General features: G+C 50.7%; 1 protein-coding gene across 5 annotated transcripts in view; it reads right to left on the minus strand.

Annotated features, from left to right (window-relative positions):
• The window catches only part of CSMD2 (CUB and Sushi multiple domains 2), a 338,283-nt gene that overhangs the window by 52,810 nt on the left and 269,463 nt on the right, over nucleotides 1-16,010 (minus strand). For all 5 annotated transcript variants that reach the window (XM_042015480.1, XM_042015478.1, XM_042015482.1 and 2 more), the window contains 8 exons: nucleotides 14,649-14,767; nucleotides 13,936-14,005; nucleotides 10,873-10,989; nucleotides 10,122-10,331; nucleotides 8,408-8,596; nucleotides 5,529-5,706; nucleotides 4,772-4,917; nucleotides 1,222-1,302 (listed from right to left, as the gene is read on the minus strand). In XM_042015480.1, the coding sequence (XP_041871414.1) occupies nucleotides 1,222-1,302; nucleotides 4,772-4,917; nucleotides 5,529-5,706; nucleotides 8,408-8,596; nucleotides 10,122-10,331; nucleotides 10,873-10,989; nucleotides 13,936-14,005; nucleotides 14,649-14,767 (1,110 nt within the window). The remainder of the gene's footprint in view (nucleotides 1-1,221; nucleotides 1,303-4,771; nucleotides 4,918-5,528; nucleotides 5,707-8,407; nucleotides 8,597-10,121; nucleotides 10,332-10,872; nucleotides 10,990-13,935; nucleotides 14,006-14,648; nucleotides 14,768-16,010) is intronic.

A 16,010-nucleotide genomic window follows, 5' to 3' on the forward strand; every position in this document is an offset into this window, starting at 1 on the left:
AAAAGGGAAATAGAATGATAAAAGGGGGAAATGCAGGGATAGAAGGGATAAAAAGAGGGATAAAAGGTCAAAATGCAGGAATTAAAGGTCAAAATGCAGGAATTAAAGGGGGAAATGCAGGAATAAAAGGGATAAAAAGAGGAATAAAAGGGGGAATGCAGGAATAAAAGGTCAAAATGCAGGGATAAAAGGGGAAAATCCAGGGATAAAAGGGATAAAAAAGAGGGATAAAAGGGGGAAATACAGGGATAAAAGGGGGAAATAGAGAGATAAAAGGGGGAAATACAGGGATAAAAGGGGAAATAGAGGAATAAAAGGTCAAAATGCAGGAATTAAAGGGGAAATAGAGGGATAAAAGTGGGAAGGCAGAAGTAAAAGGAGGAAATCAGAAATAAAAGGGGTAAATGCAGGGAAAAAGGGTAAATCGAGGGATAAAAGGGATAAAAAGAGGGATAAAAGGGGGGAATGCAGGAATAAAAGGTCAAAATGCAGGAATAAAAGGGGAAATAGAGGGATAAAAGGGGGAAAATGCAGGGATAAAAGGGATAAAAAGAGGGATAAAAGGGGGAAATTCAGGGATAAAAGGGGGAAATAGAGGGATAAAAGGGGGGAATGCAGGCATAAAAGGGGAAGTAGGGGGATAAAAGGTCAAAATGCAGGGATAAAAGGGGAAAATGCAGGGATAAAAGGGATAAAAAGAGGGATAAAAGGGGGAAATGCAGGGATTAAAGGAGTAAATCAGAAATAAAAGGCTCCGAAAGCCACGCTGGAGTCACCCTGGGATGAACTCCCAGCACCCCACGAGATCCAGGAACGATTCCAGGCGCAGACTCCCCTCAGAGAGAGCAGCTCCGAGAAAAATCCTGGCTGCGGCCACTTAAAAATGTGGATGGGAGCAACAGCCACCAAAAAAATGCCCCCAAAAAGCTCCTGAAAAGCCCCCAGAAAGCAGAATAACAGCTCCAAAGCTTTGTGTGCAACACCTGAGAGCCGTCGTTATTCCCAAAGATTCCTGAGGGATTCCAAACAGGCTCAGGGCTCCCACAAAAGCCACTTTTCCAGGGAGCAAAAGGCTGGGAACAACGGGAGCACTTGGATGCTGTGTTTGGTGCTGAGCTCCCATGGAAAGCCCCTCTGGAAGCCCAAATTTGGGAGGAAAACGCCGTTGCCAGGAGTTGGGGAGGTGGGAATGAGGATGAGGAGGATGAGGGAAGGTTTTACCGATGTTGAACTCCTCGTTCTCCGTGATGATCTCGGCGTTGGGAACGACGGTGGGAGGCTGGCAGCGGAAAAGCTGGAAAGCTGGGAAAGCAAGGGAAGAGCAGCACAGTGGAATCAGGGGAATTCCTCGCTCTCCATGAGGAAAGTCCTCCTTCTCCATGAGGAAAATCTTCCCTCTCCACGAGGAAAATCGTCCCTCTCCAACAGGAAAATTCCTGCCTCTCTACAAGGAAATTCCTCCTTCTCCATGAGGAAAATTCCTCCTTCTCCATGAGGAAAATCTTCCCTCTCCATGAGGAAATTCCTCCCTGTCCATGACGAAAATCCTCCCTCTCTGCAAAGAAAATTCCTCCCTCTCCACGAGGAAATTCCTCCCTCTCCATGAGGAAAATTCCTCCTTCTCAATAAGGAAAATCCTTCCTCTCCATGAGGAAATTCCTCCCTCTCCACGACGTAAATTCCTCCCTTTCCACGAGGAAATTCCTCCCTTTCTGCAAAGGAAACTCCTCCCTCTCCATGAGGGAAATTCCTCCCTCTCCCCAAGGAGAAGGAAAATTCCTCCTTCTCCACAAGGAAATTCCTCCCTTTCCACGAGGAAATTCCTCCCTCACTGCAAGGAAAATTCCTCCCTCTCCACAAGGAAATTCCTCCCTCTCTGCAAAGGAAATTGCTCCCTCTCCATGAGGAAAATTCCTCCCTCCCCACAAGGAAATTCCTCCCTCTCCCCAAGGAGAATTCCTCCTTCTCCACAAGGAAATTCCTCCCTCTCCATGAGGAAAATTGCTCCCTCTCCATGAGGAAAATTGCTCCCTCTCCGTGAGGAAATTCCTCCCTCTCCACAAGGAAAATCTTCCCTCTCCACGAGGAGCAGGAATTGGCAAACTCCACCCGGGCCTTTCCCCCCACAAATCCTACAGAGATGGAGGCAGGAATTTGAATCCTGATGTTTCTTCCACCCCAACAGGAAGATTTTGGGCATTCCTGGACAGTGTTTTCCCTTTGGGAATGTCACCAGCACTTTCTGGGATGCTGAGGAAGGATCTCGGTGTCCTCTGAGGAATTCAGGCGCCCACCCAGGATGGAAAAGTCTCAGGCTCCTCATAAATAAAAAGAATTATTCAGGGAATTCCCTCCCTGGGACAGGGATTCAAAACTCACCGATTTTTATTTTGTTTTCAACTTGGAATTAGTGATTTCTTCCACAAAGAATTCCAGGAGTGAGAATATTTCCAGCTGCAAATCCTGCAGGAGCTTTGGAGTTCACAGAGTGACCTGAGCAAGGTCCAAGTCAGTGCTCAGAGACGGTGAAATGGGACAAAATTGGCATTTTTTGCCCCAAAAGCTGCTATTTTTCAGGGCTACCGCAAGGATAAATGGGGAGATAAACGGAGTTGAGGAGCAGAAATTATTTTTTTATATAAAAAAAGAGATATTTTAATATATTTTTGGTGAATTTTCCCCCAAAATTAGAGCTCAGCTCCCCCTGAGCAGAACAAAAGCAGCACTCAGGAGAAGAAAATCCCAAAAATCAGCCCAGCAGAGCCCTGAGCAGGTTCAACAGGATCCATGGCACCAGGAATTCCATGGATATTCATGCCAGACATTCCCTGCTCTTTGCTCAGCCCTCCCTGCTCCTGCTCCTGGACAGGCCCTGCTCCCCTGAAATCCAGCTCAGCCTTTTAATCCCAGATCCTGCAGCTCCAGTGGCCACTGGATATTCATTCCTGCCACCTCCACCTCTTCCCAGCACGGCAAAGCAGCCCGGATGAGGATTGGGAATCATGGAATTGATCACGGAATCCAGCTTCAATCTCTAAGCTGGAAAACTGGGCTGGAAAACTCCGTGGAAAAAAACTGGCCTGAAAAAGTTGGTGAAAAAAACTGGGCTGGAATATTTTGGGGGAAAAAAAACCTGGGCTGGAAAACTCCATGGAAAACCTGGGCTGAAAAACTCTGTGGCAAAAGTTGAAATACATTTTTTAGAGGAGGAGATGCTCTGTGGTTGCCTTGCCCTGATTCCTTCCTTTGTAAAACGGGGCAGGATCATTTTTTTCCAAAAGGTGTGAGGGAAAAATGGGATTTTTGCAGGCGCAGGGAATGGGCTGGAGGTGGCTTCTGTATCCTGGGAGTGCAAGGAGGGGAGGAAAACACCAGTAAATGGGACTAGAGGGCCCCTGGAATAGTGGGAGGTGTCCCTGCCCATGGAAAGGGCTGGAATGGGATGGGATTTATCCCACCCACACCAGCCTGGCATTGTAGAAATGAGATTTAATCGGAGTGCCCAGCTGGAAAACAGGTTCCAAGTGACATTAAACTGCCCTGATTCCATCCAGGACCAATCCCAGACTTCCCACACCAGCACAGGGCACTGCCAGGATTAGGGAATGGCTGATGGATTCCACCCACAGCAGGGAGGGTCTTTAATTCCCACCACAAAAGCAGCGCTCACTCCACTGCCCCCACCCTGCTCAATTCTGAGCCAAACCTCCCAAACCATCATTTTTTTCCATAACTTCCATGCTCTGGGAATATCAATCTTCCCTAAATTCAGCCCTTGGGAGCCTGCAGAGGTTCCTGAGGGATCCTGCACAGGTTCCCCATGGAATTCCTGCAGGGCTGGGGCTGCACATCCCTGGATTCAGGAGCCACTTCCCAAAATCCCGGCGCCGCCGCAGGAACTCCTCGGTTAATCCGATTTAAATGCTCTCAATTCCATGTCATATCCCAGATTTCTCCAGCCTGAGCTGCCCTCACACCAAGGAATCCCCGAGTAATCCAGGGATTTGCAGGAATGCTTTTCCTCCCCTGAGGAATGAAGCTGTTGCCATTTAAACCAGGCCACCGTGATCCAGCTGGTTCAGCAGAGCACTGGAAAGGGAAAACTTCCAGGAATACTGAGGGGAAGCAGAGTTTTAGGTAAATAAAGTGGATTTATCCATAAGGATGAGGAGGGGATTTACAGGCATCGCCTCAGGACAGGTGTAGGGGTGTCATGGGTGTTGGTCACGGAATCCAGCTTCAATCTCTAGCCTGGAAAATTTGTGGGAAAAAAGCCTGGTTTGAAAAATTCTGTGGCAAAAACCGGGCTGGAAAACGTCCTGGAAATAACTGGGCTGAAAAACTTTGTGGAAAAAAACGGGTTAGAAAACTCTGTGGAAAAAAACTGGGCTGGAAAATTTCATGGAAAAAAATTGGGCTGGAAAACTCTGTGGAAAAAACTGGGCTGGAAAATTTCATGGAAAAAAATGGGCTGGAAAACTTCCTGGAAAAAACTGGTCTGGAAAACTGTGGAAAACCTGGGTTGTAAAACTTCCTGGAAAAAAATTGGGCCGGAAAAATTAATGGAAAAAACTGGGCTGATAAATCATGTGGGAAAAAAACAGGTTGGAAAACTTCACGGAAATAAACTGGGCTGGAAAACTTTGTGGAAAAAAATGGGCTGAAAAACTGTGGAAAACTAGGGGTCAAAGGGTATTTTTTTTCATTTTCCCAGAACTATTCCCTGCTCTTCCCAACATTTCCCCCATCCCAGGAACGCTGCAATACCGACCATAGAAATAAATGGCGAAGATGCCTCCGTTGGCGGCGTCGCTGTGGAACCTCAGCAGCACCTGGTTGGAGGAGCTCTGGGCTGATTTCTTGGCTGAGTTCCCTGTGAACACCCCCAGCTGAGGGGCTGTTTGCTGGGGCCCATCCCTAATGCCAGACACACACAAAAAAGGACATTATTCCATGGATTTCACTGTAGGAACTCCACCTCCTCCTGCCCTGCACGCCCAGGGACTCCTCCCTTCCTTATCCTCCTGTTCCCACATCCACATTTCACAGCCCCAATCCCTCTCTCTCCTCCAGTTTAACCCCTGCAAGGCTCTCAGTGCTCACCCAGTGGATAATGACAGCCACAAATTTCACTTTTACCCTCAGAAATTGAGGAATTAGGAGCCATTTCCCAAAGGAATTCCACTCCCTGTTTGCCCAGCAGACTCGGGGATATTCGGAAGGTCAGACATTGAGTGCTACGAGCTCAAAATTTGGTCACAAACTCTTTAATCAGAGCAGCTTTGCGAGCTCCCCTGGCTGCCTGAAGCCGATGATCTCCGTTATTATGCATAAATAATAAGTTTTATTTATTCATTTTAAAACAAAGCTTGGAAAAAAATCATCATTTCTCTTCCCTTCTCCAAACAAACCAAGAAGCTTCCAGGGGAAGATCCCAGGGGTCCCATTCCCAGCTGCTGCTGTTTAAAAGCCAGGAGTTATCTCCCCAAAATGAGCCCTTGGAGTGATTCCCGACCCTCTGTACCCACCAGACGGTGATGAAGTCGTTGTAGGGCTCTGTCTGCAGCAGGGTGAAGTTCAGGTGGATCCCATATCCCACAGGCACTGTCAGGAGCCAGGTGCAATCCTGGGAATTCGGGTACTGGTTGGGGAAGCCGGGAGAATAAACTGTCCCATTCTGGGCGGTGACATTGCCCCCACAAGGCACTGCAGGGGATCAGAGAGAAACACAAACCCAGTGAGGAAATACCCCTTAAATATCCTTGTATCCCAGTTTTATTCCATATCTCCTTAAATATCTTTATATCCCAGTTTTATTCCATATGCCCTTAAATATCCTTATATCCCAGTTTTATTCCATATGCCCTTAAATATCCTTGTATCCCAGTTTTATTCCTTTTGTTTTGGGGATACGAAGGTAACAATTCTGGACACAGGAAGATCCAGATCTTGCCCTAACTCGCCTTGAATAATTCCTCTCTGCCACAAGCACATCCCACATTTCTTCATGGAAATAAACTGGGTTGAAAAACTTCCTGGGAGAAACTGGGCTGGAAAACTTTGTGGAAAATCTGGGCTGAAAATCTCAGTGGAAAAAAACCCAAAACCAAACTGGTTTGAAAAACTCTGTGGCAAAAACTGGGCTGGAAAACGTGGAAAAAACTGGGCATTTTCAGCTTGATTGCACGATGGTAAAATTATGGAGTTCTTCAGATGTGGATTTTATCCAGCTGTGCCAGCCAGGTGTGCACAGAAACTCCTCTCTCACTCCCACTGAGAATCCCTGAGCTCCTCCAGCTGCCATGGCAATCAGAGTTTGGGATGGGATCACCCCAGGAGCAAATCCATGCCCTGGATCCTGGAGCAGCTGGCAGGGAAATGAGGATTGGGGTGGCAGCAGCATGCAGGTCATCAATCCCAGTGACAGTCCTGCTGCAGGAGGCCTCCTCCAGCTCCAAATGAACTTGCAGACTAAACGAGGCAATTAGGCCCAGCCCAGGGATGAGCTCAGGATGCAGCAGGGCCCCAGGGTTCGGAGTTTTGTGTGCAAGCATCAACATCTGGAGCTGCCTGGCACGGGAATGGGAATGCTGGAATGGGAATGCTGGCAGCATGGTCCTGGCCGCCTGCAGCAGCTGTGGGTGCTGGGTGGGGTAAGGGTCACCCTGTCCTAAAGCCCACGAGCTGCACCGACCCCGTCCTTCCATGGGAAGGGGCTGCCCAGAGCAGTGCTGGAGTCACAATCCCTGCAAATATCCCAAAAACGTGTGGATGTGGCACTCGTGTGGTGCTGGTTGATGGCTGGGCTCCATGATCTTAAAGATCTTTTCCGGCCTCCACACTTCCGTGGTCTCCCTCTCATTAATTCGGGGTTAAGAGCCAAACCCATCCTTCCTGTGCAGGAGCAGCTCCATAAATCCCTCCCATCCCTCCCTGCTGATCCAGGTGCGAGGTTGGAGCCAAGCTCCAGCTCTCCCCAGGCTGGCTCTGCTCCCCGGTGTGTTTATTTAACCCTACACACCAAACCCCAAAAATCCTGAGGGGCCAAGTCCCTCCCTGCCCTGCCCAGCAGCAGCCAGGCTGCTGATCCCAGGGAAAACTCCCTGGAAAGCTGGAAAAGCCGGGCCCCTGTGCCTTGATTTCAGAATTACAGCTTCTCTTTTAATTAAAGGAGCTTTCAGCGCTGACCTGCGAGGGTGAGGTGAGGGGTTTAGCCTAAGGCAGCGCGTCCTCCCTGCCTGCTGTCAGGCAAAAATGGACAATTTTGGGAAAAAAAAGGCAGGAAAAGGTAAGTCCTGCATTCCTTTAGCAGCAGGAAGAGCCCGGATGTGCTCAGAGACCAGCAGCAAATGGGCCAAAACCTTCCCAGCCCTCACCCCTCTGCTTTTTTGCAGGGCCAGAAAGCCTCTTAAAAATACAAAACCAGGGCAGAACAGGGTGTTTGCAGCTGGCAGAGCCGATGCCTGAGGGAGGTGAGGGTTTAATCTTGCTCCCAGTATCCCCCAGTATCCCCAGCATCCAGCTGGGCACAGGACAGGCTCCCCTGACCCTGCTGGGGTCACTGAAAGAGCAGCTGAAGATTCAGCTCTTTGTGCTTTGTGTTCTCTGGGGTTCAAGGACTTAGAAGAGGGAAAATATCACCTCTCCTCCTCCTTCCCCAGCTCCTGCCGAGCCAGCGCTGGGATAAAGGTCAGTGCTCCCGGGAAATGGGCTGGGAAATCTTCAATAAGCAGCTCTGAACTTCTTAAAGGTTCATCTGAAACCTTTCTGGAGTAAATCCCACAGAATTCCGGCCACCAGCCCAAGGGGTGAAAGGCTGAAACAGCCATGAGGGGGTTGGAAAAGAGAATCTGGATGAGTTTGGATGCCTGGAATGTAAATCCAGCCTGCAGAAGCAGGACAGACAGGACAGAAAGGACACCATGGAAGGTTCCTGAGGACCTCCCACCTGGAACATTCTGGAGATGCCACACGAAGGAGAGCAGGCAGGGACACCCTGAGAGTCCTCAGAGCTGCAAGGTCCTTTCACCAGGGACTGTTTTTATTCATCAGAGCTAAATTCATGGAAGCTGGATGTTGTTGAGGGAATAAAGCAGCGAGGAATTATCACTCCGAGGACCCTGGGCTGCGTCACGCTGAAATAACAGCTCCAGCATGGGAGCTGGGAGACAGAGAGTGTCCTCACCCACATCCCAAGAGCCAAATTCCCCTCAGAAGATGCCCTTTGGTTCTGAACTGCCCCAAATATTCACCAAAACACCTCACGGAGACCACACTTCAACACCTCAGGGCCAAGCCTTCACTCCAAGTGCCCATTCCCAGCCACGCCTTTGCTCCCAGAGCCACTTCCAGCCCCATTCCAAGCCAAGGAGCTGAATTCCCGTGCCCAGGTGAGCCCAGGCCGTACCTTCACACCTGGGCAGGGGGTGGTCCCAGTTCCTGTTGGTGCCGTGCTGGCAGGTGAGCACGGGGTGGCCGATCAGGTGGTAGCCGGGCAGGCACTCGAAGGAGATGGACTGGCCAACGTTGTAGCCGGCTCCTCTCACCACTCCGTTGGCAAAAGGCTCCGGGTCAGGGCATTCCTGCAGCTCGTAGGCTAGGAAAACACAAAGGGAATGCTTTATACTTCATTTCCCAGGAAAAAGTGACAGGATAAGGGGAAACGGCCTCAAGCTGTGCCAGGGGAGGGGCAGGTTGGACATCGGGAGGAATTTCTGCATGGAAAGGGTTGGAAGGGGCTGCCCAGGGAGGTTTGGAGTCCTCATTCCAAGGAAGGACTGGACGTGGCACTCAGTGCTCTGGGATTGGCCACAGGTTGGGCTCGGTGACCTTGGAGAGCTTTTCCAGCCTCACGGATCCTGGGATTCTATGCTCCCTCACAGCAAGCAGTTCACCCACCACGTGCTCGGCTCCTTCCTCCTCACACAACAAATGAATGGAAGGAAATAAACCTTGATGAACCTGCCTGGGGGCTGAGGGGACCCACGAGCTCCAGGCCTATCCCCATCCCACTGCCTCGGAATGGAGTCACCCCACACTCCACTTCCAACTGGGAAATCTGCCTCGTTTTCCAGCCCAAAGTGGCCAGCCCTGATGAGGGATGGGAGTCAGCTGGTGACCACGTTCCACCTGGCATCCTCTGAATGGAGCACGAGCAGAGGCTTTTCCTGCTGGAGGGACACACTCCCTCCTTCCCACTCCCTGGATCTCCTTCCCAGACCACTCAGCTCCCAGTTGCTCCCTGGTTGTGTTCAGGGTGAAATCCACGAGCTGCCTTTGGCATCCTTTGTCCCTTTGAATTCCCACGTGCCCAGGACAGGAGGGCAGGGAAGGCCAAAAGGTTTTCAGGGAATTTGTGGACGCAGAGCTGGGGGTCAAGCAGAGCCAAAAATTCATGTTCAAAATAGGGGAGCTGTCCCACGATTCCAGTTGGGGAAAAAGCACCTCCATCCCCCATCACGCCCAAAACTGAGAGCAAAACTCTTTGTTCTAAAAACTTATTTCTCTCCTTTCACCCTCTGAATTCCCACGTGCCCAGGACAGGCGGGCAGGGAAAACCAAAAGGTTTCCAAAGCCAGGAAGGCAGAGCTGGGCCAAAAATTCATGTTCAGAACAGGGGAGCTGCCCAAGGATTCCAGCTGGATAAGAAGGCATCTCCATTCCCCATCACCCCCAAAACTGAGGATTGAAACTGTATTTTAACAACTTCTTCCTCTCCTTCCAGCCCAGCTCTCCGAGCCAGCCCTGTTCTATTCTTTGGCTGCTTCATTATTTACCCAACCCTGCACCAGGCTGAGCTCAGGATGTGCCCGAACTTCAGCTGGGAGGGAAAAGCAGCTCCAACATTCCAAAGCAAACTCCAAGGGCTCTTCCCCTTGCCCACGAGCTTGGCTCGAGGTGACCCTGGCTGGGATTAATTCCAAGGCATTCCACCGTCACGGGGCACTCCGGGAACATTTGTTCCTTGAGCTGGGGGGAACAGATCCCAGCTGCCAGGATGAAGCACGGCCTTCCTGTAACACCTTTCCACTTACTTGGATTACACCCTCATGCAATTAACACAAAGCCCAAAAGCTGTGACTCCCTCCCACCCCCCCGAGGGCAGGATTGTCCCTCCCTACCTTGGTATTCCAGCTTGAAGCCCGGCTTGTTCTGGGAGTGGTCGCTGTGGAAGTACACGGTGGTTTCGTGGGAGGTGGACAGCAGGGAGCCGGGCAGCTCGGCACCGCTGAAGCGCCCGATGACACTGCTGGTGTCGTAGGGCCCGTTCCGGATCTCCACAAAGTCGTGGTTGGGCTCCGTGGAGAAGTTCAGGAACTGGATGTGGGCACCTGGAGAGCGGGAAGGAGGAGTTTGGCTCTGAAACTGCACCTGAGCTTTGCACCAACACCAACCCCAGCCCCGGTCCCAGCCCCAACCCCAGCCCCAGCTCCAACCCCAGCCCCAGCTCCAACCCCAACTCCAACCCCAATCCCAGCTCCAGCCCCAACCCCAGCTCCAGCTCCAGCCCCAGCACTGCCCACCCGCAGATCCCGGGACAGCGTGGGCACTCAGCAGGACTGTAACTGTCCTGAGGGCACAGAGTGGCTTCAAACTGACACGAAGGAGCTTTGGAGTGGAGATTAGGAAGGAATTGCTCCCTGTGAGGGCGGGGAGGCCCTGGCACAGGGTGCCCAGACAAGCTGGGCTGCCCCTGGATCCCTGGCAGTGTCCCAGGCCACGCTGGATGGGGCTGGGAGCAGCCTGGGATAGTTTCCCCCGGCAGGAATGGAATGAGATGATCTTTAAGGTTCTTCCCACCCCAAAGCAGTCTGGGATTCTCTCATTTTTCACCCCCTCTCTGCGACAGAACACCAAACCCAGCTCTCTCACCAAACCCCACTGGCAGCAGTATCCTCCACGTGCAGTCCAGGTTGCTGGGGTAATTCCCTGGGAAGCCTGGGCTCAGGAGCACTCCTTCCATCTCCTCTGCTGTTCCTCCACACTGGGCTGGAAAACCAACGAGGTTAATGGTCAGGATCCAGTTACAGGATCCCTTCCAGGATCCCTGAGGGGTCTCTCTGGATGAGGGCCACGGGAAATCAAGGAATTAAAAACTCAGCTGAGAAAAAGGAACCAGCACCAAGTTTCCAGGCACTGCATTGGCCACGCCAGGAATGGATGAGCCTTTCTCCTGCCCTTTGGAGATGAAAGGCTGGGCCCAGGGATCCAGTCTGGGCCATCACAGAGGGAGAGCCAGATCTGAGCAGTGAGAGAGGGGATGGAAACCCTGCTCTGCCCACAGACACTGGATCAAATCAGGCACCAGCACCTGCTGGAAACCTCAGGCAGCTCAGAAAGGACTGTGAAAGGAATGAGAGGGAGGTGTCTTTACAAACAAACTGTGGGTCTGCTGGTAGGTAAAACCAGGTACTGAGAGGGGAAAGAAACAAGGGGAGGAACCATAAATTCCACATGAATTCCACTGATTGACACAGACTGTTACTCACCCAAGGATGTGCTAAATCCCTGGATTTAGAGAAAAGGAAGAGAGACACAAGGAAAAGAGATGGTGGGGGGTACACTTTAGGAAGGGGGTCTGTATTAGGCAATTCGGGGAGTCTGTACCTCTCAAGTACCTCAGCCAATGGGAAAGAGAGAGGGAAAAGCGGCCGGGAAATTGGGATAAAAGGAGGCTGCGCCCTCCAGCAACCTGAGACACCCCAGGGAAATGCCCCATGGCCTCTCCCTTTATTCAAATAAGGTACCAGGGCTCCTCTGTCTCCTTTTTGGACATAAACCTCTGGTGTTTGTGGATTAATTTTCCCGACAACTGCAAAGAAGCTGAGTGTTACTATTGATGCCATGAAGATTTTTTGCCTTTTCTTTTATACCCCTGTTGTACCTCTTTACAACTCCTGTATTCCCAGTGCTTTTTGCCTCCATTCTTGGCCTTGTTTGTCAAGCTGAGAGACTCAACATTTTAGAAGCTTCGTAGCCAGGGATCAGTGTGCCCCGGACCCCAAGGTCCTCTCCAGAACACATTCTGTAAACTCAGATAGAGCCATCCAGGGGAAGGCTCCTTGGGGAGGGGGGCTCACTCGAGCCTCTCCTTGGGGAATCTTTGATAGATCTGCTAATTAGTAACACCTAGAATGAGATACCAGATCTTTGGGGGCATATTCGGCAGGGTGCATCTCGATGCATTTGACCTGGACATGTGCACCTGAGGATCCTTAAAATAAATCCCAAGGTAAAATCCCTTTTCCCCTTCTAACCGTGTTTGACTCTTGATTTTAAGACCAGGAAAAGGCATCACTATTCTCACTCCAGTTACAGCTTCTTCTTTTCCCTGCTACCTGCCCCACATGCCGATCTCTGGGCAATCAATCAATCAATCAATCAATCCATCCATCACTGATAAATACAGCACAGAGCGTTTCCTCGCTGACTGCAGCCATGGCGGCCTAAAAATACATTTACCAAAGGCATCACATGAAATTTCAACACTGACAGCACCTTCTTGTGCTCATCTGGATGACCTCCACCTGCTCCCAGCAGCACCACCCAGCAGAGCCCAGCCAGGTGTTCTCCTAACGCGCTGTGACAGCGAGGCACAGGCTCTTTGTCCGATATCTCATTACGCCCTACTCGCTCCTAACGAGCTTTCTCCCAGAAGATTTCTCTTTCTTTTTCCTCCTAATGGCTCTTTAATAGAAGTGCTTCTGAATTATTGAGAAGCCCAGCAGCTGGAGGAAGTAGACCAGGAGATAATCAGCACAGCTGCGAACTGTGCTGGGAGCAGAGGCTCTGCACACGGTTGGGACACAGGACAGAGAGCCCCAGGACTGCCACACCCACAAAGGTGATGGTCACTGCTGGCTGCAGATGTGTTTCTGCCCCTCTGCAGCTGCCTGACCTTTTCCAGGGATGTGAAAAGACAGGCCCAGCTCAAGCAGCCAAAACCCTGCTGGACTGGGAGGCTGGTGCTGATTCAAAGAAGCAAACTTGTGTTTTCCCAGCTTTTGGGATCCTCCTCCATTCTGGGATCTCCCAGCTGAGCCCAAGGGCTTCTGCTTCCACTCAAAGGGGATGGGTCCTTCAGCTCAGTCATTCTCCTGGAAATGTCCCTCTATTTATTCCTGGCCTGCAGATCATCAGATAAAAGAACTGTTGGCTCTTATAATTACTTTAAAGCCAAATGATGTAAGCTGGAACAGCAGGAGCCCGAAATAACTGTTAACTAAAGCTATTAAATGCATAAATGTCTCTCTGAGAGCTGCAAAATGTGCAATATGAATATTAAACATCCACATTTGCTAAAAGCAAATGGCTGCAAATAATAAAAAAAAAAAAACCTCCAGCAAGTTCCCTTCATCTCTGGGGCTCTTCTCCTCGGGATCTTCCACAGGGAAAATGGAATGTCCAGTCCTTTCCAGGCCTGAACATCTGAGCAGATCTGAGGATCTGGACAAGTGACCTGTGGTCACCTGCCGGACACCAGAGTGGGGAGAGCAAGTTGGGATCCTGGGAGACACCAGGCCCCAGTGAAAGCAGCAGCTGTAGCGGTATCAGATACATTCCACAAAAATAAACCCCACAGTAAAGATGGGAAAAAAAATCCTCAACCCATAAAACCAACCTGCTCCCAGCACCAGGAAAATTTAGGTTTTCCCTTTTGAACGATTTTGTGTTGAGGGGGATAATTCTGTGTTTCACATTTTGTGCTATAGCCACATCTCAAACATCCAAAACAAAGCACTCCAGGCAGCCCGCGGGGACTTCCCAGGTGCAATTTCCCTGGCAACAAATGGAGATTTTTTTCCCACACTCTCTCCCACACTTGCAGAACCAACCTGAATTTCTCTAAATCAGCTCTTTATCCTTGTTTGGGGTTTTTTTTTTGGGTGGGAAGTGTTGTAAATATCAGCCAGGTAGAAAGAAGTCGAGTCCTACCGATGCAGAGCGGCGGAGGGTAATTCCAGCGGCGCACCGTGCCCGGCATGCAGGAGATGTGGGCGTGGCCCTGCAGGGATGGAAAACAAGACAGGGAGTTTGGGAGTGGATAGAAAACAAGGTGAGGAGCCTGTCCCTGTCCTGGCAGGAAAGAATTCCTTGTAAGGTGGATGTGATCCAGAGGGACGCTCCCAGGTCCCTGTCCCATCCGGGGTGCCAGACAAAGCGATGCCTTGAAGGACCTGGAAATGCAACGACACGCTTTGGAGATCATGTTAGTATGGGAGGTAGCATAAAGGCTGGTCTTTATTGGAGGCTTCCAAGGGAAGATATGGAAAAATACCCACAAAATGCCCAACCCTGCATGGGGTGAGTACAGTTTTATACATTTAGTGAATTAGCGTAACTGACAAAAATCCCCAGTTAGAGACATAAATGGTGAGGTAATTCGACCCTCTCTGAACCCTCCCCCCTCAGATAGGGACTAAACTTCGTGTCTCGAAGAGCTGGTTCCAGCCTTGGAAGAACCAAGACAGGACAGGAGCCTTGGACCCCCAGCTTGGAGCTCTGGAATGTGTTTTGTCTTTCTGCCTCGGGAAAAGGGAGGGAAAAGTCTTGGGCCTCGCCAGGGGTACAATAACAGAGGTCCAAATTGATGTGTGAAGAATACAGGGAATACAGAAGAGCAGAAATCCTTCTGGCAGCGTTGGTACCTGCAGGGCGTAGCCCGGCTCGCACTGGAAGGACACCACGTCATTCACCAGGTAACGCTCCCCGATCTTCAGCCCATTCCCAGGAACCGGCGGCTCGGGGCAGCTGGAGAGGCCCACGGCTGTGGAGGGAAGGGAGAGGAGAGCTCAGGGAGTGGGGATGGGGCTGTGCTGGGGGCTGGAGAGATGGGAATGCGCTGTTTGTTTTACCCCATTCCCCTGTTCACCACCACAGACTCTGGGTGGGAAATCCCATTGATGCCATGAGGATTTTTGCCTTTTCTTTTATACCCCTGTTATACTTTTTTACGACTTGTGTATTCCTGGTGCTTTTTGCCTGCATTCTTGGCCTTGTTTGTCAAGCTGGGAGACTTAAGCATTTTGGAAGCTTCGTAGCTGGGGATCAGTGTGCCCCAGAGCCCAAGGTCCTCTCCAGAGTGCATTCTGTGGACCGGGATGGAGCCATCCAGGGGAAGGTTCCTTGGGGAGGGGGGGCTCACTTGAGCCTCTCACTGGGGAATCTTTGATGGATCTGCTAATTAGTAAAGCCTGTAATGTTATACCCGATGTTGAGGGGGAGACACAGAGATCAACTCGGGGTGCATCTCAGTGCGTATGACCTGGACGTGTGCACCTGAGGATCCTTAAAAGAAATCCCAAGGTAAAATCCCTTTTCCCCTTCTAACCGTGTCTGACTCTTGATTTTAAGACCAGGAAAAGGCATCACCATTCCCTTTGGATTCTCCAAGGACAGCCCTGGCTGTGCAGCATTCCCATCACAGGGGTTCCATTCCACCTGGAACACTTTTTTTCACGCACAGAAGTATCACAGACCCACTTGGTGATTCGTGGCCAGAAACATTTTGACTGAGCCCAAGTGATTTGATGGAAGGGACTGACTCTTCCTCCACGGTTCCCAAAAAAACCCATCCACCAGGAACCCTCCCACGTGAGATCCAGCATTTTTTGTCCCTTTACCAGGCAGCACCTGAGGGAGGATGGGAAGGGATGGAGGAGGGAACAACCTCCTGGCAGGGGACCTTGATTGCACCCAATTTGTCCCTTTCTGGGCAGAAGCCACACGGTTCCAATCCCCTTTTCCTCCCGTTTCCCATCCCAGACTGAATTTTCCATGAGCTGCAAGCACGGCTGGTCCTTGACCGCGCCTGCGCAACAGCCTAGGAAATTTCATCCAATCCCATTTCCATTCCTACATTTACAGCTGGGAATATCCTGCTGCAAACCCAACTAACAACCTGAGACATCACGTGTGGGGTGATGGGCTCTGCTTCCCATATCTTCCTTCCCCTTCCCCTTTCCTTTCCTTTCCTTTCCTTTCCTTTCCTTTCCTTTCCTTTCCTTTCC

Source organism: Corvus kubaryi, unplaced genomic scaffold (genome assembly GCF_017639235.1).
Source record: "Corvus kubaryi isolate FWS band 111438036 unplaced genomic scaffold, C.kubaryi_AGA036_p1.0 split3-37304, whole genome shotgun sequence".
Taxonomy (NCBI): domain Eukaryota; kingdom Metazoa; phylum Chordata; class Aves; order Passeriformes; family Corvidae; genus Corvus; species Corvus kubaryi.